The sequence below is a fragment of the Rosa chinensis genome, chromosome 7 (genome assembly GCF_002994745.2).
Source record: "Rosa chinensis cultivar Old Blush chromosome 7, RchiOBHm-V2, whole genome shotgun sequence".
Lineage (NCBI taxonomy): Eukaryota > Viridiplantae > Streptophyta > Magnoliopsida > Rosales > Rosaceae > Rosa > Rosa chinensis.
In genome coordinates, this window is record NC_037094.1 from 45,754,144 (window position 1) to 45,778,338 (window position 24,195).

Genomic DNA, 24,195 nt, shown 5'->3' on the forward strand with positions numbered 1-24,195 from the left:
AATCTTTTCATCAAAATTGCAGATAATTGTCTTCCCATTTGTGAGTGTTTCTTTGGCCCATATGCATACCGCTTTAAGGGAGGGAGGGAGGGTTGTTGGTAATGATGCCATGTCTATATCTTCTTCATGATACTCATCTTCTTCTACTCTTTTTCTCTTTCTCATTCCTCTACTCTTTGCTGCCATTTTCTTATGTAACAAAAAAATGGAACAAATCATTAGGGACAAGTCATTTGCAAAGATTTACTTTAAGATACATTTAAATCAAGTTATAAGTAGTATTTGTTACCTGAAACTCTACTGGAAAAACAATAAGGTTTTTAGGCCAAGCCACATAAGTCCCAATAGCATCACGAACCGTCATTATTTCGTTTTCGATTGGAAATGGAAGCTTGGCTTCATCCACTAGAGAGCGTACAATCGATACATGCATGTTTCCCTCGCCCAATGGAACACCATGGATAAGCTGGCTGTTGTTTTCATTATTGACTTCTATAACTGTTGCAATAGCTACAACGTTATCGGTTGAACCTAAAGCTAAATGGCACTCTTTCCCAATTGTCTGTGCCTACAAAATGAAAAAGTACATTTAATGAGACACTAAATAAAATAATTGAATGTATAACCTGGCAGCATAACACATCAGCAAACTTAACAATATAATAAATTTACAATTACCTGAAATTCACCCTCCTGGATTTCCAGATCAACAACCACGAGACCAATTGGCTGACCCTTCTCAATAGCATTCAAATTCACACCATCAATGGGATTCACAACTTCCACAGGCTCCTCAACATGAGGTTCTAAATCCAAAGACTTTCTAACAGTGGAGGGAATCTGTTTTTCAATTGCGTTGGCAGCCTTCTCATGCATATTTGAACTTCCTTGTCCAGAACCAACTTCCCTATCAATGGTGGAATCTTTGGGGGATTCAGTTACCATAGGATTCATCAACACCCTTGCTTCTAACGTCTTCAACCTCTCCTCCCAAATTGCTCGTTCTTTTGCTAGTATCTTCTCCCTTTCTTGTTCCATTATTTTCTGAACACTTAACCTAAGACTTTGTTCAACACTTTGCTTTCGGCGTTTTGGGAGGTTAAAGTATGCAGCTTGCCTCACATTTGCCCCTACGCCTCTAATTATTCCAGTATGCTCAGGATTTCCTAATGCTAAAGTTAACACATCATCTGAACCAGAAGTGCTTAACTATCCCTCAGCCTCTTTTTTCTTCAAATCAGCCTACAAAATATAAATGATGAGGTTTAGATATAAGCAGGCACTGATGTGGTAAACATTACATTTGCAATGCCTTTTCACAAACCAAATAGAAACTTACAATTTCTTTGGCCTTCTCCTCTACTAAAGGATCTTTAAATCCTCCATTCTTATCTTGACGTGCTTTGATCCACATGGTTGCACGATCAAGTTCAGCTTCATCCATAGTTGCAGACTACATAAATTGATTAAGTCAATATCTATACCATTGTACATAGACATTAATGAATCAATAAACACAAACAATGAAACCAAAAATTGATTACTGACCAGTTCTTCCTCCAATCCAGCGTACCCTTTACGTGACAGCCGATGAGGATACTTACTTAAGGCTCGTTTTCTTTTTTGTTTCTCATGGAGTTCCTATATATCAATGTCCAGTCAATGCTATCTTAACTTGTAAACACTAAATGCAAAACAAAAATATTAGGTTATAATAGTTCTGAGTTAACTTACTAGAAATGAGTCAGATAACCTATCTTGTACAAAAATCTCCCAGTCATCTTGATTAATGAAAAGATAGTCCTCTGGTTGAGATTCGATAATTTCAAGGTTATCTCTATGTGGGAGAATGTAGCGGGTGGTCAAATGACTCTTGAACTCTCTCCATTTTGCTCCTGCTGAGATTAAGACCATTCTTTTGTGTTCTGGACGCAACAAAAATGACAACTGCATACAAGAAAATAGCAGAAAGCACACATTAGGAAGTACTTTAACAAATAAGCATATAGTTAACACATAATAGATACCAATAGAACCACACACAAAAAAAAAAAAGTGCAGTTCTCATACCTTTATGCCTTCCCAGATTTTATTTTTTTGTTCCACTAAAACATCCTTCCATGTAGGTATCGAGATTGGAACCTTCTTGCGAGCTAACACCCCAATATATGACTGCATTTCTTTACCAGCTTTCCCTATGGGTTGTCCTTTCTGGTTGAACTGAACTGTCATCCTCTTTCCAATTATTTTCCTTCTCACTATACGAGACATTGTCACACACCCTCGTTTAAGCAACTTCAATCCTTCCCTTTTCATAGCTCTTTTACCCTTCAATCTCTTTTGTCGTTTCAATGACAACTTTGATGTAGCTTGTACTGAAGTTCCCCTTGATGTTGCTCCATTGGATCGCTTGGTATTGCTAGACCTTGTCCCTCTCAGCTGAATTTCCCTCATTCTTTTGGCCATTGCTACTGCTTGAGATGAAGGTCTTCGCGTAGAAGGTGCCATTATCTGGAAGCACAAAACCATATACAATCAGCTCTTTTCATTTATAATATTTAAATGCTGCGATAGCCTACAAAACATAAAACCAAATACAATCGAAGTTCATAACATTTAAGTGATGCGATAAGTAAATGGGAATTCAACCATTAAGCATTATAAGTATTCATCAAAAACAGATCAATACATGTCAAAAGTGCATCAAAATTAATGCCTATACTATAAAAACATATCGAAGAATCCTAAGCGACCTCTAACTTAAACAGATAACTTTGATAGTAATCATTTATCAACCCATATCCCTTCGTTCCCTTCTCGCATGTAGTGGTTCTCATCATCATCAACTATATTGTCATATGACTCAATTGCTGGCATTGTTGCTATAAAGGGCTGCTGCTCAACTTCCAAATTTTCAAGCTCTTCTGCTTCATCACTATCATTTGCATAATCTCTATCAGGACATGTTATAACTACTGACCAATCATCATCAAGAGGATCAGCTACATACCATACTTGTTTCACATCCTTACCTAAAACAAAAGGATCACTCACATGACCTATCCTATTCAAGTTTACCAACGTAAACCCAAACTCATCTACTTTAATGCCTTTGGCGTTTTCAACCCAATCGCACTTGAACACAGGAATTCTAAACCTTTGATAGTCCATCTCCCAAATTGTTGTAATCACTCCATAAAATTGCATATCATCCAATTTTGGGTTTTTGTCCTTTGCACTAGCTACTTGTAAAGCACGGGCATGTAGGCTAACACTGCTGTTTTGCACTTTTCTTACATCGTCGCGTTCTTTGGTATTGAAATGAACCCCGTTAACCATGTAACTACAAAAAGTAGGTACATCTGGATTTGGTCCATCTGCAATCCACCTTAAAGTTTCAGAGATATCATTATTAGGATTGCTGAATTCTTCAAGAACCTGCGTAAACATATAAAATATATTACTGCACAGCCACTTATTAAAAAAAAAAACTAATGAAGATTACTGAAACTAAATCGATAGTTTTGTTATTTACCTTCTCCTTAATCCACTTAGCAAAAGTTTTATTTTGCTTATTAGTCAACCAGTTCTGATTATCTTTGAATTTAGGATAGGTAAGCTCCAAAATCTCCATATGCTTACTGTAAAAAAGATATATATGTGATTAGTACCAACATTAATAAACTAAACAGACATGCAGAAGTGTAAATAAAACCTAAAAAATGTAACAAAAACTTACATGAAGTATGGTCTTGCCTCCTCTGTATTCTGTAATACACAAAGATGTGCTAGTTCCAACTCCCTTCCATAAATGGACACAACAGTAGCACTAGATAACGGTTTGGTGCAGCTTTCATCAAAAATGCCTATTGATGGGATACCAACTGTATTTTCACCAGAAAGTATACGATCTGAGCAAAATTCCACTGCTTCTTCAACAACATATGACTCAGCAATGCAACCCTCTGGATGGTTTCGATTTCTAACATACCCTTTGAGGGTTTTCATGTACCTTTCAAAATGGTACATCCACCTAAAGAAAACTGGTCCACAAAGCTCAACTTCTCTAACAAGATGGACTGTGAGATGAATCATGATATCAAAGAAGGATGGTGGAAAATACTTCTCAAGCTCACAAACTGTCAAAACTAGATCTTCTTGCATTTTTTTCAGCTTCCTAACATCTATCACTTTGCTGCATATTGCCTTAAAAAAGAGACAAAACCGAATGATTGCAAACCGGACTGGTTTCTCCAAACTTGAACGTATAGCAATCGGTAGTAGCTGTTGCATCACCATATGACAATCATGTGATTTGAGACCAACCAGCCTTAAGTCATCTAAGGAAACAAGGTTCCTTATATTTGAGGAAATGCCGTAAGGACCCTTCATGTTGAAAAAAGACATGCACATTGCTCTCTTCTCTTCTAGCAGCAGATTCCAACTTGCCAAAGGCAACTTGTCTTTCTTTTGCCCTGGTGTTGGTCCCAAACCAGTCCTTATGCCCATTTCCACCAGATCCAACCTAGCAGCGACTCCATCTTTCGTTTTTCCAGGAATATTGAATAATGTACCAATAATACTATCGCATACATTCTTCTCAATGTGCATGACATCGAGATTATGTCGAACCAGAAGAAATTTCCAATACTCAAGTTCGAAGAATATGGACTTCTTCTTCCAACAAGGTCTGGTTTGGTCTTCCAAACCCTTATATATTTGAAGAGGATTCTTTTTACCGAATGACCAGGTCATGCCCTCAACCCTTTTTAATACCTCTTCTCCACTTAAGGGTTCAGGGGCAGTTTCAAACTCCGGTAAGTTATTGAACTCTTTGGTCAGCCTTCGGTAAGGATGATGGCGCGGTAACCATCTCCGGTGACCAATATGGCTCATTTTCTGTCCATGAGATAGCCGATGTGGTTTTGTGTTCTCACAACATATAGGACAGCCATTGTACCCCTTAGTAACACTACCCGATAAGTTCCCATAAGCGGGAAAGTCGTTAATCGTCCAAAACAAAACAGCTCTCAGTTTAAAGTATTCTCCTCTAAATGCATCATACACTCCATCTATCCCATCCCACAAAGCTTTTAAATCGTCAATCAAGGGCTGCATGTATACATCAATGTCATTTCCGGGTTGCTTAGGTCCAGAAATCAATAAAGTCAGCATCATGAACTTCCTTTTCATGCATAGCCATGGAGGGAGGTTATACGTAACTAGTATAACTGGCCAGCATGAATATCTACTACTTAAAGAGCTGTGGGGATTAAAACCATCAGATGAAAGTGCAAGTCTAAGGTTCCTAGGGTCATTACCAAATTTTGGCCATTTTTGGTCCACTAACTTCCAAGTAGGGGCATCTGCAGGATGACGTATAAACTCATCCTTCCTCCTTTCATTCGCATGCCAAGTTAGGTTATGGGAAGTTTTTGTCGATTGAAACATGCGTTTGAAACGTGGGATTGGGGGAAAGTACCACAACACCTTCCCGGGTACCCCTTGCTTCTCGATATTATCTTTGCCTAATTTCCACCTAGACTCCCCACATGTAGGACAACTACTCGCATCAGCATGCTGTCCTCTGTACAAAATACAGTCATTAGGACATGCATGGATCTTTTTATAGTCCATTCCTAATGTAGCCAAAGTCTTCTTAGCCTCATAATGCGAACCAGGTATCTCATTACCCTCAGGGAGAAATATTTCGATCATGATCAACATGTCAGAATAGCACACATCAGGCATTCCATGTTTTGCTTTAAGGTTATAAGTCTGTATAAGTGCATTTAACTTTGTGTGCTTGGTACAACCGGGATACAAAGCTTTATCTCCATCCTCAACTAACCTCATGAAGTCATTCGATTCTACAGAATACTGCTCATCCTCACCATTTTCAAAAAACTCTTCATCTTCACTAGCCCCTTTTTCTTCCTGATCTCCCAACCCTATATTATCTGCTGCATCTCCATCTTCTACCATATCTACAGTAGCTTCAGATTCCCCTTCATTAGCATTCACTGTTGCCCTAGATGGTTCCCCATGCCATACCCAATCTTTGTAACTCTCATCTACACCATTAAAATATAGATGATCTTTTATGACCCGGGCTGAGAACATCCCATCTATGCTCCCACATTTCGAACAGGGACAGCAGCTATTATTTACATCACTAGCATTCTCTACAGCAAACCTAAGGAATTCCTCAACACCTAACTCATATGTGCGTGATCTTCTATCAGCATGCATCCAAGACTTATCCATTCTAAAAACAAAACACATTCAAATTCAAAGAACTTGGAAAAGCATTCCCCTCTATATCAACACAATGCAGCTACTTTAAAAGAAGAAAGCCAATTCAAATCAGATGTTTTTGACTTATAAGTATGTTTTCCATATTGCAGAATAACATAAAGAACCTGCATTACCAGAATATGGCCATATTCTGTTTTATTGTCCAAATGTAAACCATTTATAAAATTAACATCTCTAAGCTTTAATGCAAGGCATATATACATCGATCCCATAACTCAAAAGCACAACCAGCAAACCAGAAGGCATATATACATCAAATAACTCACAACCACAAGCAGCAAACTACAAGGCATGAGTCCTATCTATAAGGTCATGTTCAGAGAAGAAATTAAGAGACATACCTTAAGGATAGCAAGCTTAACTCAGCCCAGCGATACCAGCTAACCTTCTTCAACCCTCAGATCTTTAGATACCAACCAACCTTCCCTATCAAGAGCAATAGATGAACTATTAAAAACAACTCTAGGCAAGGCGGAAATTATAAATCAACATGCATGCTATCACCCAATGCCTATACCATATACCTTTAGTAGCTATATAAACACCAATATTAATAAAAACCAAAGGAGAGCTTTAAATGTAGGTATTCTATTACAATAAATTCAATGTTAACAAAAACACATACATCTAGTTAACCTGTAACAAAACTTAAAGATAAAAACTTGATTCCCACACTAGAGACCATCCAATGCCACAATTGTTGAGAGTTCGAAAGCCCATGCTTATTTATTGAAATTACAATTCAGCTAATGATCACAAATTTTGAATAAATGCACTGCCCGATGGTATGAGATATAAACACATTAGATCTTGGAGTAATAATTCCTAGAGAAAAAAATTAAGCTAACAAGTTTTACACCAATAAAAATTATATGAACTAGCAACAAGGCTGCAATGCTAAAAATAAAACCAATAAACTACCATGCAACAATAAAATGTTTACTGCAAAATTACATAGGTATCTGATTCTTCTTTTTTTACCAAAATTACATTCATTCGTCTACTGCAACAACTCTGGACAATGAAATTTTCAGCAAATGAATGGATCGATTTGAAACAAAACCCTGACATCTATTGATCATTCACGATTAATGTTTGCACGGAAAATAACATTCTTAATTTATACTCTCCTATAAATTGTGAAATCATATATGTTTGTATATATAGAACTCCATTATATATACACGTAAAATATGATAATAAAGAAATAGATTGGTCAACTTTTCATAACTAATAAGCAAGTTGGCCTACCCTTAATGCTCTCCTCATCTTACTTTGTCTTATGCTTGATATTCAATTCGCGTGGCATGGAAGCTTCAGTTAGCTTTATCAGTTCAGTATTGAAATTTTCAACATCTGAAATATTCTCCTCAGTTCAAGATGATGGATTGATGGATATCCTGTCCTCATCTTGAATATTAATTGCTGATTTGATCATGAAATATACATATTCAATAAGTTAATTGCAATATCATTCAGCTTTATCAATTAAATAATTGTCTGAGTTATTTGGTAATGTTATGGAACAAGATGAGGGTCAAGTTTTCCAGAAAAGGAAGAAGATAAAAGTAAAGAAGTGACGCGCGCACAATTATAAAAAAATAATAATAAAAAAAATAATGATTGGAAATCGGTAATTTTCGCTCTATGAGATTGTTCACACCCAGACTTCAAAGTTCAAACACAGTACACAGTAAAGACTGCCATAGACAACAAATCAACATCTATACAAATCAACAAATCAACATCCAGATTTCAATATGAAAAGCATGATTCTTACAACAACAAAAAGAGATGGAGTTTGATCACCTTTGAGCCCCCTCAAGTCAAAAAGCTCAGCAGCTCCAGAAAGACCCCATGCAGAAGAGTTGGAATTAGAGAGAACCCATCAAAGTTTTAGAGCAACAGTGGCGACAAAAGGTGAGGAAGAATCAAAAGGGTCTTGAATTGGAACGGAGAGAAATAGAAAGGTCTTTAAGAACAAATTGAGTTATGAAACCCAGAAGATTTAAACCAAGAAGAACGAGGGTGAGTCTCGGTCGACGGAGACAGCCCACTGAGAGTGTATCGAGTGTGAGTGAGAGCGAGAGTGAGTGAGATAGAGGCTTGACGAGGGTGAAAGGGTGAACTGGATTGAGGGTGAGGGGGATTGATAGTGAGTCAGAGTAAGCCTGAGAGCAATGGTGAGGGAAAGAAAGGCTGAGAGCGATTTTGGGTGGGAGAATGACCTAATTTTTTAGCTAAGGGAGGGAACACGATTTTGGTGAGTCAGAGAGGCTGAGAGCGATTTTGGGTGGGAGAATGACCTAATTTTTTAGCAAAGGGAGGGAACACGATTTTGGCGATTCCAAAGAGGCCGAGAGCGGTTTGGGTGGGAGTTCTTGGTTTTTTTTTTTGGAGAGATCTTGGTTTTTTAGCTAAGGGAAGGAAACAAGATTTTGGTTTTGAGTGGAAAAAAATAAATGTAAATTAATTGTTTGTTTGTTTTTTCCATTATTCAGACAACAGATGTCCTTATAACTGTTATCTGAAATATCTCAAATTTAACAAATAACGATGTGTTGGATGAGTAGAGGGTGAAACGACTGGTTTAAAAAATCTGTCGTCTGATTAACTCAGACAACAGCAAAAACTCATGTGTTGTGTGATGACTGTCGTGTGATTAACTTATTCTAGTAGTGACTATACAAAATGATGCAGAACATGTGTGGAAAATTATACCAGAAACTCCCTCCCACCCTTTTGGTCCGGCCACCTTTTTGGTTCTTATTTGAACCTCCTTTATGCTTCAGCAAGAAGCCTTCATGTTCTGTCAAAACAGAACCAATTGATCTCCTTGTGGTCATCACATGCTTGATGACCCTAACACAAAACAGCCACATTACTTAATAACAAGCTGCAAATAAAGATCAAGTTCGCATCCATATCCAAAACAGTTAAGTTCACAACCATCCAACTGAATTGAAGTTAGAAAAACATGATGTATGGACTTTATCTAGAACAATAATAACAATAGGTTCTAGCATCTCATCATTCAACACTGAAGAGTGAAACTGAACGAACAAAACTTATCTTTAAGTAAAACTCACTTCCACTGATCTGCTGCATCAAAAGACTTGAGTAATCCCATATTAGCAACATGATTTTGGAATACTCCCACTAGTAAACCCTTGGTAAGAGGATCATCAATGTTTGACTTCGAAGAAATGTACTCAATGGCTGTCCCTCACAACCAGATACTTAACATCCATGAGTCTTGAAGTAGAAGTCCTTTTATTGTTCTTTGAAAAGAACACATCAGCTTCATTGTCACAAAACATCTTCAAGGGCCTTGAAATAGAATCACCACTCTTATCTGCCCTATAAATTTTCTCAACCACATAGCTTGCTTAGTAGCTTCAAAACATCCGATAAACTCAGCTTGCATTGTGGAAGTGGAACGGATAGTTTGTTTTCCACTTTTCCAAGATATTGCACCACCAACCAAGAAGAATATGTAACCAGATGTAGACCCTCTATCGTCCTTGCAACCAGCTAGGACTGAGTTCGTGTAACCAACAACTTCAAGTTCATCACTCTTACGATAGCAAAGCATGAAATTCTTGGTTCTTTGTAAGTAACACAAAACCTTTGTAGCTGCAGTCCAATGATGCAAACCAGGATTTGATTGAAACCTTCCTAGAACTCCCACAACAAAAGCCAAGTCCGGTCTTGTGCATACATTAAGCTACCAACTAAAGATGCATAAGGCTTATCTTGCATTGATTTCTTCTCCAATTCATTTCTAGGGCACTGTTCTTTATTGAACTTGTCTCCTTTCCCTATAGGAACTTCACTACTAGAACATTTTTGCATATTGAAACTCTTCAAACACGTTCAATGTAAGCCTTCTGTGACGTCCCAAAAATGATCTTGATCTGTCCCTTATGATCTCAAGACCGAGAACATAAGAAGCATCCCCCAGGTCTTTCATTTCAAAAGTATGAGACAACATATCTTTTGTATCTTTCAATAAAGTCATGTCACTGCTCGCTAAAAGTATATCATCAACATAAAGGACCAAAATAATGAATTTTGAACCACTGACCTTTAGGTAAATGCACTCATCCATCTTGTTTTCAATGAAACCAAAATCAGAAATTATCTCATCAAATTTGAGATACCATTGCTTTGAAGCTTGCTTGAGGCCGTAGATAGACTTTCTGAGTTTGCATACCATATGCTCCTTCCCCTTTTCAACAAAACCTGGTGGCTGCATCATGTAAATGTCCTCCACTAATTCTCCATTTAAAAATGTTGTCTTGACATCCATTTGATGTAGTTCCAAGTTGTAGTGAGCTAATAACACCATGACAATTCTCAAGGAATCCTTTGATGAAACTGGTGAGAACGTTTCTGTGTAGTCTATGCCTTGCCTTTGTGTGAAGCCCTTTGCGACCAGCCTTGCTTTGTATCTTTCTATGTTGCCATTTGCATCAGTCTTGGTTTTAAAAACCCACTTGCATCCTATTACTTTCATCTCTTCACTACCATCAACAAGTGTCCATACTTCATTCTTTTTCATCGATTGCAGCTCATCTCCCATTACTTGCATCCAAGAATCAGCTTGGTCACTTTCAATTGCTTGCTAGAATGTTCTTGGATCATTCTCCTCTCCAATGTCATATTCTGCTTCTTGAAGGTAAACCACATAATCACTTGGAATTGCTGACTTTCTTTGTCTTTGAGACTGTCTTCTAGGTACTTGTGGTTTTGCAATTGGTTGATTAAAGTCTGGTATTTCTGGTTCTAATTGATGCTCAAGAATAGGTTGTTGATCTTGTTGATCTTGAACATTAATAGCTGCATTATGATCACTGGTTTCTTCAATCTGCATGTAAGATGGCAGTGTATAATCACCTGCAACATGTTCAGAACTGGGTGCTTCAGAACTAGGTGCTTCAATGCTTTCTTCCTCAAAGGTAAAGCTGCTATTTAAAGCTACTGCATCCAAACCTTCCAGAAATTTTGCGTTATTAGTTTCCACTATCCTTGTATGCAAATTAGGACAGTAGAACCTAAAACCCTTGGACTTCTCCTGATATCCAATGAAGTAGCACCTTGTAGTTCTAGGATCCAATTTCTTTTCCATTGGATTATATATCCTGGCTTCAGCCTTGCACCCCCAGACATGAAAATGCATAAGACTTGGCCTTCTTCCTGTCCACATCTCAAAGGGAGTCTTAGAAACAGACTTACTAGGCACATGGTTCAGAATATAGTTTGTAGTTTTAATAGCTTCACCCCATAAGAAATCAGGTAATGAGGAATTGCATACCATACTTCTTACCATATCTTTCAGTGTTCTATTACATCTCTCTGATACTCCATTTTGTTGAGGCGTTCCTAGTGTCGTATATTGAGCAACGATCCCACAATCTTGTAGGTATATGGCAAAAGACCCCTTCTGCCCTGCTTCTGTGTACCTACCAAAATACTCACCACCCCTGTCTGATCTCACAATTTTAATTTGTTTTTCAACCTCTGTTCTAAAAATTTTAAAGCAATCAAGCATAGCAGACTTTTCAAAGATTAAGAACAAGTAGCCATATCGAGAGAAATCATCTGTAAAAGTAACAAAGTAACAATTTCCACATATAGTTTGGACTGGAAACGGACCGCAAACATCAGTATGAATTATTTCTAAAAGCTGTGTACTGCGTGTGGAACCAAATTTTCTTTTGTTTGTGAGTTTTCCTTTTATGCAATCAATACAAGTGTCAAAATCAGAAAAATCAAGTTTATGGAGAATATTATCCTTTGTTAAACGTTCCATTCTTTCTTTTGAGATATGCCCTAGTCTTCTATGCCAAAGCATTGAAGAATTTTCATTGATGAGCATTCTTTTATTAGAAACAGAACAATCAACATTATAACATTCATCAATATAAGAGCATGCAACCTGCCACAAATCATAACTCAAAAAGGCACTTCCAAGCAGAACATCAAATATATTTTTCTGAAAAATCCTTACACTGACATCATCAATGATAAAAGCAAAACCTGACTACTAATTTCAAAACTGAAATCAAGTTCCTTCTCATCAAAGGAATATAAAGAACCTTTTCTAACTTTAAAACATAACCAGACTCTAGTTGCAGCCTAACATTTCCAATTGACTTGACAGCAACCTTTATTCCATTCCCCACATAAACTCTTTCCTTAGTTGGAGACCTCTTCCATATGAATCCCTGCAAGGAATTAGTGATATGCACAGAAGAACCAGTGTCAAACCACCAAGAGTTTAATGGGACAGAAATCAGGTTTGACTCAAAACAAACATTAACATAAAAAATACATTTCTTTGCCAGCCACTTTTTGTACTTTTCACAGTCCTTCTTCATGTGGTTTGGCTTTTTACAAAAGAAACATTTAAAATTCTTGTTTTTGGCAGACTTAAAGTTGTGAGATCCCTTATGTGATAGATGAGTACTCTTAGCAACAGAACCAGAAGGTTTGGTAGCATTAGGAAACTTACTTGAACTCGAGGCCCCATTCTTCTTACCATGACCAGAATGCACCAGATTGACATTCTCCATTTTTCTTGATGATGATGATGATGAAGAACACAGCTATCACATTAACATGATGATGGAGCATAGCAGTGTATAATTCATCCCTTAAAGCAGTTGCTTCCGCCAAGAGAGTATTACTACTACCTAATTTCTTATGTGCAGCAAACAGAGCATTACCATCCGCATTTCTAATAACATAGCCAATAGTAGCAATGCCATTTTGAACCGAGCCATCAAAATCTACTTTAACCTTATCTGAGTTAGGTGGGTGCCATTTAATATGAAAGTAATTAGAAAGTTTTAGAGTAGAAAACTTCGGATTTGCTCTAGCATAAATTCAAACCTAGCACCACAGCTTGAAAAAAACATTGGTAAGGAGAGAAATGGAGATTCTGGAAAATGGATTTATTTCTTGAATGCCAAATGGACCATGCAATCATTAACATATCAAGGAGATGTTATCTATTTTGAGAATCATGTGATATATGATCAAGCCAAGCAATGAAAGAACTACTCCAATTAAAAGGCTTGGGAGTAAACGATGTAGACCAAACATTACATGCAAATTGACAATGCATAAATAAATATTCAACAGATTCCACATCTGAGGAATAGAAAGAACACAATGGAGAAACATGTTGATTATAGTGAGCAACTTTCTCTCTAGTTTTAAAACTATTTCTTATCAAAGTCCAAGCAAAAATTTTAACTTTAAGAGGAATGTTTAGTTTCCACAATTGAGTTAAAAGCGAAGTTCTAGAATGTTCAGGAATTTATTGAGTCTGAATTGAAGAAGCACTCTTGATCAAAAAATTACCTGATCCCGAAGGACCCCAAACAAAGGTATCTGGAGTAGGATGAATAGGTAATGGAACAGCGATAATTTCATTAACAACATCCTGAAGGAGAAGAGCTGAAAGAGCATCTTTATTCCGTGACATATTTTGTATGAAATGATCAACCGTAAGAGACCAATTAATGTGAGTTCTTTGATCTTCTGAAATAATTGAAAACAAAGGAAATGGCATAAAAGGACCAGAATAAAATGGAATTGCCATCACCAACAATCCATCTCATTCCTTGAGTAAGAATGCCTCTAGTGTCAAGAATGTCTTTCCAAGCTGAGGAGTCTAAAGCTTTTTTGTTAGCAGTAAGAAAATGATTATGCTTAAGATATTTTTTTGTGACTATATTAACCCACTAATTATCTGGTTGTGTTAATATCTTCTATCCCAGCTTAGCAAGAGCAGCTTAATTTGTTAAATATATCAGGCTGGGCGATTCCAAAATCACCATTTGATTTTGGTAAACAAACTTGATTCCAATCAATCTGGGATATTGGGACTTACCCCAGAAGAAAGTTTTAAATTTCTAATTTAATCTATTCGTAAGCATTTTAGGACACTTAAAACACGACATAATATGATTGGGCATGCTAGATAAGTTAGCCTTTAGAAGAGTTAACTTACCTCCTTGAGAAAGAGTATGAGTCTTCCAACTAGCAAGCTTATTTTGTACTTTGACAACAAGATCAGTCAAATTAATAGGATTCTTCCAACGAACTATATTCTGAACACCTAAGTATAGAAGCCTTGTGAGTAATTCCCAAAGTTAATTGAAGCAGGAAGATTATTAGAGAAATAAATAATAGATTTATGATAGTTGATTTGTTGTCCTGAAGTTTCAGAAAAAAAGATTTAATGTATTAAGAATGTTCTTTGCAGTCGAATGAGTAGCTTTAGCCAACATAAGACAGTCATCTGCAAACATGAGATTAGAAACCTTAAGACCGTGAGAGGAAGTTAGAATTCCCACCTAATTTCTAGGCTTATGAGTTAAAGCATTAAGAGATCTAATCAGCGGTTCCATAGCTAGAATGAATAATTAAGGAGACAAAGGATCGCCTTGTCTAAGCCTTCAAACAAGCAAACAAATAGTCCCAGTTTAAAAAATCATAAGCTTTCTCAAGATCTAACTTAATAGTCATACACCCTGTCTTACCCTTCTTCTTATTAAAAGAGGAGAATAATTCATGAGCAATAAGAATATTATCATGTATTGATTTGCCTAGAGCAAAAGCTCCTTCATTATGAGAAAAACATTTCTCCAATAAAGGTCATATTCTTTTTATTATAATCTTTGTAATAACCTTATAGGCTACATTACATAAATAAATAGAACAGTAGTGATTAACAGTTTCAGGGTTTTCCGTTTTCAGAATAAGGACTATATTGGTTTTATTAATCAAAGAGAGATCAATGTTTTATTCAAATACACGGCCAATCAATGTTTGGATAAAAATTCTTTCCAGCATCATCCCATTTCTAGGACTCACAGAAATACCTCGGACGGTGCCATAATCTGTTCTATGTACAACAATGTGTTGAACTATTTCAATAAGTCTGCGTGTAAGATATCTAGCATTCGACATTCGTACAGCAGTACATCCATGCCCAGACTGATAAACTATTCATTCCAAAAGGGTTATATCCATTAATAAGTTGGGAATAGTTTAACCATAGATAATCTCTTAACCAACCCATCAAATAAGTGGAAGACTAATTAAACTGTGAAACGTTACCTTGCCATAATGTGATGTGCTTCCAATGCCAATAAAAAGTAACTCATACAATGGTATTTAACATCTAGAAAATTGCCAAATAAAAAAGCGGAAACTAAATGGAGTAATGGTTGACTTACCTGATTCCAAAATGTGCATGGAGACCATCTGGTCCAGGAGCTTTCAAAGGGCCAATACTATGAAAGACTTGATACACATCTGTCAACAAGACACAAGCTAATAGATTGTTATTATCATGGTCTGATATACATGGATTAATAAAAGACAAAAAGTATGCTAAAGGCTAAAGCATCCTTTGCCGGAGTAATAAAAGAAGTAAATCTTTTTTTAAAAGAATTAATAAGAACAGAGGCAATCTGGGTTGGTTATTTGTCCAGTTATCCAAATCATCTTTGATACGTAGAATTTGATTTTTTTTTTCTTAATAGTTGCCTGCATTTGAAAGAATATGTATTTTTATCCTCTAATTGCAACCACTTAGTTTTAGCCCTATGGGGCCAAAATAGCTCTTCTTCCCTAAAAAGGTCTTCAAGTTAGACAATAAGCTGATGTTCTTTCACAATTAAGTCATTTGAGTAAGTAAGATGAATTTGATTTTGAATGTAAAGAAGTTCAGCATGCAATTGTTTCATTCGTTGGAACAAATTACCAAAGACCGAGAAATTCCAATTCTTGGCTAGTGCTAGAAAAGCATTAACCTTTGTGATAAAATTCTCTGCTTCATTGCCTATAGAATTAGTAAGCCAGGCAGTATTAACAAAATTGACAAAGTCAGGATGATGAAGCCACATGGCTTCAAGTTTAAAAGATCTACATTTCCTAGTAACAGGAGGATTACATGCAAGCAAAATTGGACCTCCAAACATGTTATTGGTAGATTATTTAGACTCATAAAAGGAAAGAGAGAAAGAGCCTCACTATTAGCCAACACTCTATCCAAACACTCACAAATTCTTTGCTCTGCTTTTTTATTTTTTATTTTGTTCAACAAAGTAAGTCCCTTTATGCCCTTCTCAGCTCTACTAAGCCTTATTCTAAAGGCCAACCCGACCCTTTTGATCCTTGCAGGATGGGCATTAAAGGGGGTAATGGCTCACATACTAAAGCCTCAGCCCTACAGCTCAATCTTAAGTTTCGTTGACTTTAACTAGGCCCGACCCGACCCTACCCTAATTTAAGTTTCCTTACATGATGACCGCTGATCTCAGGTCACTGGCTTTAAGCGTAGAATTGGAATAAAAAATGTCATTAAGTAGACTAATTTAACATAAAGTTATAAACTTATGGACTGTTTTACCATAGAGTCATAAGGTTATGGATTGTTTTAACTTAACAAATAAATTTGACTTGATTTATTATCTACTAACCTAAGATGGAGTGTTTTTTTATTTTTTTTATTTTTTATCATGTTCACAATAATATAACCCAATAAAAGATCAATTTACAAACAACGATTAATTCGTGATTTTTTCCCTTTTTGTATGAAAATTTTATTATGTGAGTTATCTTGTACTGGGCTCCAAGTTGGACCTTGGGCCTTCTTTGTATTCTTTTTTTTACTTCATTTTGTCTTATAAATCCATAGTGCGCTTCTAGTTGGACCTTGGGCCTTATTTGTGTGTGGCTTTGGAGTTGTTTGGTCTTTACTCTCTAGATTTGTATTTGTATGATCCCCGTTCCCATCTTTCAAAGAATTTATCTCTAGGCTTACATTCTTTTTGTATAATACAAAAAGAATGTTAGGTCATTTTATTTTTTCGAGTGAGTAGATTGCAAAGATACATGGACTTTGTTTTACTTTTTGTTTTCATTCGGAGTTCTTAGTTTTTTTTATTTTGGATGTAATCCTTAAAAATGGGTGTGCTAGATGTGTGTTCTTGTAATATACTCTGTATAATAACTCTTTCTAATGACACTTATGAGTGAGTCATTACTGCAAATAAGATTTTCAAACTCTTTTTTTTTTTTTTTTTTTTTTTTTCTGTAAAGATTTTCAACCTCTTTTAATTACACCTGTTTCGGCTCTTCTAGTCTTGGACGTTTGCATATAAAGTTCTACAAAAAAAAAAATATTCAGCTAAAAAAAAAAATCCAAATATGTAGCTCACTCCATAATCGGATCCTGAATCCACCACTGACTGAACATTATTTAATGTATGTATGGAAATCAAAAATACCGAACTTGGAAATTTTTTCAGAAACTTAAACTCAGAGATTTAAGATGATATTATCATAAATAGACCGACACAGAGTAGGATTGTAATTATTATGTTGACTAGTTGAACTAAAAACAGACTGCATACTTTGACTTTAAAGTTTAAAGTGAGAAGTAGTTTGCTACTTTGCTAGTTGGACTATTCCTTCCCCCAGAAGATTAAGGAATCCACAACGCGTGTACTCTATGTTTCTATATATTAAACGGATCAATCAATCAATCAGACCTTAGGGTTCTTCTTCTTCTTTATCATCATCATCATCCTCCTTCCCAAATCCCAAAACCAGATTCAATTCGAAATTGATTCCAGGCGAGAAATTAGTGGCGCCAGTTTTGAATTTCAAAAACCATTGGATTGGACACCCACTGTTCCTCCTCGACCCTAGTTTTGAAACCCACCCATCATCCATATCCCAAAAACCAGCGGACATTACCCACTCACCCAATATAAAATACCCTTTTACGCAAACCCTAAATCGAGAAAAGCAAATCTGCGTAGTTTTGTATCTTGGCAATGGCGGCGAGAAAGAAAAGCAAAGGCCTCTGCCGGCCGAGGCAAGAAGAGAACGGCGCTGGTCTGGAGGAGATGAAGGCCGAGGGTATTTTGGGAATTGAGAACGAGGGAGCTAATGGGGAAGTAAAAGAAGAAGCTGTGGCTCCTTTGGTGGAGGGCAGAGGCAGGAAGCGGCGGAGGAAGAAACAAGAAGAAGACGGTGGTGGTGGTGAGGGTGTTTTGGGAAATCAAAACGAGGAAGAGGTTGCTGAAGATGGTGTGGAGGTAAAGACGCGTTATCCACAGAGGGCGACAAGGGCTGTAAGGGCGGTGGTGGAGGAGGAGGAGGAGGAGGAGCCGGAGATTCGGAAGAGGACGAAGAAGAGAAAAGCAGCGGTGGTGGAGGAGGAGGAGCCGGAGATTCGGAAGATGATGAAGAAGAGAAAAGCAGCGGCGGCGGAGGGAGAGGAAGATGAGGCAGTGAAGGACGTTTCAACAATGTGCCATCAGTGTCAGAGGAATGATAAAGGGAGAGTGGTTCGGTGCACGAGTTGTCCGAAAATGGGTAAGGGAATGAGGAAGAGGTATTGTATCCCTTGCATACAGAGGTGGTATCCCAACACATCGGAGGAAGCCATTGCTGAGGCTTGTCCTGTGTGCCGCGGCAACTGCAACTGCAAAGCCTGCCTTCGACTGGATGTGCCTAATAGGTGTTTGAAGAATCTAGACCCGAAAATCGACGAGGAGACCAAGCTGGAGCACTGTAAGTATCTGGTTCATCAGCTGCTTCCGTATTTGAAGAGGATTAGGGATGAGCAGGTGCGTGAGATGGTGGTGGAAGCCAAGAGGCAGGGATTAAGTGATGTTTCAGAGCTCAAGGTGGAGAAGGCTAATTGCGCTGACGATGAGCGTATGTACTGCAATAACTGCAGCACTTCGATTTTTGATTTTCATAGGAGTTGTCCTGATCCTGAGTGTGAGTATGATCTGTGCCTCATTTGCTGCCGGGAGATTCGAGACGGCAAGTGGAAGAAGAGAGGTATGGAGGAGGAAGACAGTCAGAAGTATGTTGATTTGGGGCGTGAGTATTTGCATGGAAAGGGAGAGTTGAAGAGCTTGCTAAAAAAAAAGAGAGAAAAGAAGTTGAAGAGCTTGCTAAAGAAGAAAAGAGAAGAAGAGTTGAAGGAGAATGTTGATGTGGGAGTGAAGCTGGACTCGTCAGAATCTGCTCAAGAGTCCTCGAGAGCAAGTGAAGATGGAAATATTCAAGATGGGCAGCAGAAAAAGAGAGGCAGAGAGGATGAAGTAAGTGAGGAATTTGTTAATGTGGGGGAGTGTTTGGATGGAGAGGGAGAGCTGAAGAGGAATGATGATGTGGGAGTGAAGCAGGACGAGGCCGAATCTGCTGAAGAGTCCACATTTGAGTGGAGAGCAAGTGAAGATGGAAGCATTCTCTGCCCTCCAACACACATGAAAGGTTGTGGTAAGCATAATTTAGAATTGAGGTGCAATTTTTCTCAGAATCATGTCATAGATTTGGTAGAGAAAGCAGGAAAAATAGATGTAAGTTACAATCCTATGCATGCTAGTAGTGAAACATGTGCACAAAAGTGTTCATGCGTTAAACCTGTGAATGATGCTGTCAACTCAAGTAGCAGCAGCTGTAAGTTAAGAAAAGCAGCCTCTAGAGACGGTTCTGATGATAACTACTTGTTCTGTCCAAGGGTCGGAGAAATCCAAGATGAGGATTTTGGGCATTTTCAGTGGCATTGGATGAGGGGTGAGCCTGTGATCGTTAGCAATGCACTTGAAAATGGATCAGGTTTGAGCTGGGAACCGTTAGTCATGTGGCGTGCATTTAGGCAGATAAAGAATCTCAAGCATGATAGAGAATTGGCAGTCCATACCATTGAATGCTTGGATTGGAGTTTCAAAGAAACTAATAACCTCCATTTCTTTACTGGATATTCCGAAGGCCGGCCTGATGAGAAAGGATGGCCTGAGATTCTCAAGCTCAAAGACTTCCCCCCATCTACTGAGTTTGACAATCGTCTCCCCCGGCATGGTAAGGAATTTGTCTGTTGTCTGCCTTTCAAAGAGTATACTCACCCCAACAAGGGAACCCTGAACCTTGCTATCCACTTGCCACCTACCTCAGTAAAGCCGGACATGGGTCCAAAAACATATATTGCCTATGGTTTTGCACAGGAGCTTGGACGGGGAGATTCTGTGACCAAGCTTCACTGCGATATGTCTGATGCAGTTAATATTCTGACACATACAGCTGAAGTGGCCCTTACAACTGAACAACTCGCAACTATAGATAAGTTGAAAAAAAAGCACAGGAAGCAAGACGAAAGAGAGATATTTGGGAATTGTCACACAAGTGCTGGAAATGGAAGTGGGCCTCAGGAAGAATCAGCTGAAGTATGTGAGGATGGTGGTGCCTTATGTGAGGATGGTGGTGCCTTATGGGACATTTTCCGGATCCAGGATGTTCCGCAGCTGGAGAAATACATCCACAAGCACATCAATGAATTTAGGCATGTGCACTGTAATCCTTTGCAGTGTGTTACTCATGCTATACATGATCAGACTGTTTATCTCACTGTGGAGCACAAGAGGAAGCTTAAGGAGGAATTCGGTATCGAGCCGTGGACATTTGTCCAAAAACTTGGAGATGCTGTTTTCATTCCTGCAGGTTGTCCTCATCAGGTGAGGAACTTGAAGTCTTGTATCAAAGTTGCACTGGACTTTGTTTCCCCTGAGAATGTGGGTGAGTGCTTTCGTTTGACGGAAGAGTTTCGCACACTTCCGCCAAACCATAGGGCCAGCGAGGACAAGCTGGAGGTGAAGAAAATGATTGTGCATGCTGTTTGTGAAGCTGTGAAGGAGATTTCTGGTGAGAATGCGAAGCCTGAGGATGTGAAGCCTAAGAGGAGGCGCAAGGGGAGGCGCAAGGGGAACAAAGGAGAGGTGTAAGACCCGAGTCTAACAAAATGTAATGGCATGCACCATGCAGCCTGGGAATTAGTAGGGATGTAATCTTAGAATATTAGGGATGTAAGAATTATTAGTGTTCTGTGCCATAGGAGCGTTTTTTGGATTTTGTAACATATCTTAGTTCTTAACTGATGGTTTCTGCTCCATGATTTGTAGCTCTAGATTTCATATTTAATATCAATTAAAATTCAATTTTGTTTCGCAATGATTCTTTTTTTATTATTTAATTTCGTATTAATATTCCATACTGGCAAGTGGCAAATACTTTTGTGTGTGAGAAATGTGATAACTTGACACTTCAATATTTGGCTTAGCCTAACTACTATGCTCCTACTTTCACAGCCTAGGCCCCTGGATTTCTCTAATATCTTTGCAGCTCACCAAAATCTACTGCTGCAATTCTAGATTCCCTTTTCTTGTAGGTTTTGCTCTATAAGTGTTATTGGCTTGGACAGACTGTATCAAGAGTTCAAGACAAACTTTATTAGGATGGAAGAAGAGGCTTTGAGAAGAAGTCTAATCATTCTCATTGTTATGATTCGTTTACATATTTGGTTTAGCCAGAGGGCTTTGGGTTTCTACAATGTGCTCCTACTTACACAGCCTAGGCGTCTGGATTTCTCTAATATCTTTGCAGCTCACAAAAATCTACTCCTGCAATTTTAGATTCCCTTTTCGTGTAGGTCTTGCTTTAGAAGTCATTCTGGCATGGACAATTGGGTACAGGGCTGAAACCTTATGAACACAACTTTACTAGGATGGAAGAAGAGGCTTTGAGAAGAAATCGAATCATTCTTATTGTTGTGGCAAACAGAAAAGGTAGAGGTAGTCTAGCAGTAAACAAAGGAAACCAGCTTTCGATTTCTTCTAATTAAGGTACTGCTTTCCTTTCCCTTATTCCCTATTCTTGTTCTTTACAGGCTTGCTCGATACAGACTTCAAAATGAGATGGAAATCATGGAACAAACCATGTTTTTTGCTCTGAAATGGAGGTAGCCACACATGCAAGGTATCTTAAAATATATAGTCACATTTTATGAATCCTCCCCTATATATAGTCAGATTTTTTCAATTAGACTCATCAGGGTACCCTTCTTTAGATAGATGGTTGAATATTTGCTTCTACATTAATTTATTGGATCTTGCCAAGTATGAAATACTATGAGATCCATATAAGTCGATACGAATTTTTCAGTGCGTCGTTCACTAGGAATAGCCAATACATTAATACAATCTTATTTAGGAATGACGCATTTTTTTATTTCTTAATGTGTTAGTGCAGTCAGCTAGTTGCTTGCCTGTTTCATATGGCATGTTAGAAGAACTCAATGTTGGATTTGATATATGAATGGAAAGCCGCCTTTACACTTGATTTTCTACATTGGAAGTTACTTACGCCAGTGCATGTTTGAGGGCATCCATACATAGTATGACTCCAGTTTATTCATTTAAATTTAGGTTTTTGATCTTATCTTGTAGATCTGTATCCTCTGAACCCATACAAGTATCATCCTTCAATTAATACGGATCAGCTCTAAATAAAGGGTGACTGAATTTTATGAATATGTTGTATAACATTAAAAAAAATTGATCTCTGTCTGCAGGAAAATCCCATACATGGTTGCTCTGAAGCACAAGCATCGAGCATGTGCAGTGATACTGGACCCTTCATCAGCAGAGCCTCTTGTCTGGCCATCACCTTTGAAGTTCATCAGCGAACTGAATCCAGAGGCTAAAGCTTTGTTTGAGAGGGGCGTTAATGGAATCAAACATGGAGAGGGAGAAAGCTATCTTGAAGGAGATAGTCTCCGTTCCATCTCCTTTGCATTCAGATGTAGAGGCTGATGATAATTTCTTTGAATGCGCCTTCTCTTTCTGCTTTATTATTTTTGGTTCTTGGGGTATAGTTTCTAAAAATTGGCGCAATAGAAGGAATTAAAAACCTATGCACGTATATGTCACAGAAATTAATTTTTGAACGAGCAAACATTTCCATTTTATGCCCTATTATCTGTTAGTGGAAACTAGAAAAGTGTTAAAAGAATTAATCTGTTACATTTGTTTGTCTTGCCGGAAAGGGCATATGTAGTTACACATTGTGTTCACCACTCAGTTAGTTGTAATGACCTTATGCACTTGGACAATTATAATCAACCATCTTCAAGTCAGTGGCGGAACCAGGATCAAATTCCTGTCTAGGCTAATTAGAAGGGCACAATAAATTTTTTTTTTTTTTTGAGGTTTGGAACCCAAAACATGATCAGAAGCCAAGATCACAACTTGATTTTTTTACCCAGTAATTTATACAATCATGAATCATCATAGATTCATAGCCTCACTGCACCTATCCACAATCCACCGACCATCAGAGTATCAGACCATGAGTCCATGATCAACAAGACAACAAAGACATCAGTCGGTAATTCTAACTAAATTCGCATTCATCAATCATCAATTCATCATCTAACTACAAATCCACCGACTGAGTGACTGACCTTCACCCAGTGACCGACTCACCGTCACCGACCATGAATCCATGATTAAGAATCAAGAATTCAAGATCCTCAATTCCTCAGCTAACATGGAATCTCTCTCTCTCTCAGTCTCTCTGTCTCTCTATCTCCCCTAAATCTCAACTCATACACAAAAGCCCAACAGCCCCAACTCATAACCAGAAGGCCAGACCTCAGCTAACATGGAATCTCTCTCTATCTTAGTCTCTCTGTCTTTCTCTCTCTCCCCCAAATCTCAACTCATACACAAAAGCCCAACAGCCCCAAGTCCCCAACTCACAACCAGTGGTAGCAAACTAGCAAATAGAATCGATATTCGGCAAAAGGAGATATGGGATTTCTTTGAGGAAAGTCAGGAAACCCCATTGGAAAAATAGAGCAGCAAGAAGAAGTGAAGAACATAGGAGATCGATAGAGGCATAGAGCTTCATACCTTGTTTCAATCGATAACCTTCATAACCTCCATCGAAATTTCGAAACACTAGAGGTCTAGAGTATGGGACTGGGAGCTGGGAGCT

The 24,195-nt window shown here is 37.9% G+C and overlaps 2 protein-coding genes and 1 long non-coding RNA gene across 3 annotated transcripts; 2 read left to right on the top strand and 1 right to left on the bottom strand.

Annotated features, from left to right (window-relative positions):
* Positions 1 to 2,382: 2,382 nt before the first annotated feature.
* On the bottom strand, positions 2,383 to 8,462 carry LOC121050333. The gene is made up of 3 exons (XR_005802691.1): positions 8,128 to 8,462; positions 6,660 to 6,744; positions 2,383 to 2,511 (listed from the first exon to the last, which is right to left on the bottom strand). It is a non-coding gene; the product is annotated as an uncharacterized LOC121050333 (long non-coding RNA).
* Positions 8,463 to 17,849: 9,387 nt separating this feature from the next.
* On the top strand, positions 17,850 to 21,308 carry LOC112176556 (lysine-specific demethylase JMJ25). Its single transcript, XM_024314542.2, has one exon. The coding sequence runs from the start codon at positions 18,183 to 18,185 to the stop codon at positions 21,141 to 21,143; it is 2,961 nt and encodes a 986-aa protein (XP_024170310.1). The 5' UTR covers positions 17,850 to 18,182; the 3' UTR covers positions 21,144 to 21,308.
* A 775-nt stretch (positions 21,309 to 22,083) lies between these two features.
* LOC112180065 (putative E3 ubiquitin-protein ligase XBAT31) lies at positions 22,084 to 23,080 on the top strand. Its single transcript, XM_024318566.2, has 2 exons — positions 22,084 to 22,173; positions 22,769 to 23,080. The coding sequence occupies exons 1-2, from the start codon at positions 22,151 to 22,153 to the stop codon at positions 23,007 to 23,009; spliced, it is 264 nt and encodes an 87-aa protein (XP_024174334.1). The 5' UTR covers positions 22,084 to 22,150; the 3' UTR covers positions 23,010 to 23,080.
* Positions 23,081 to 24,195: the final 1,115 nt, after the last annotated feature.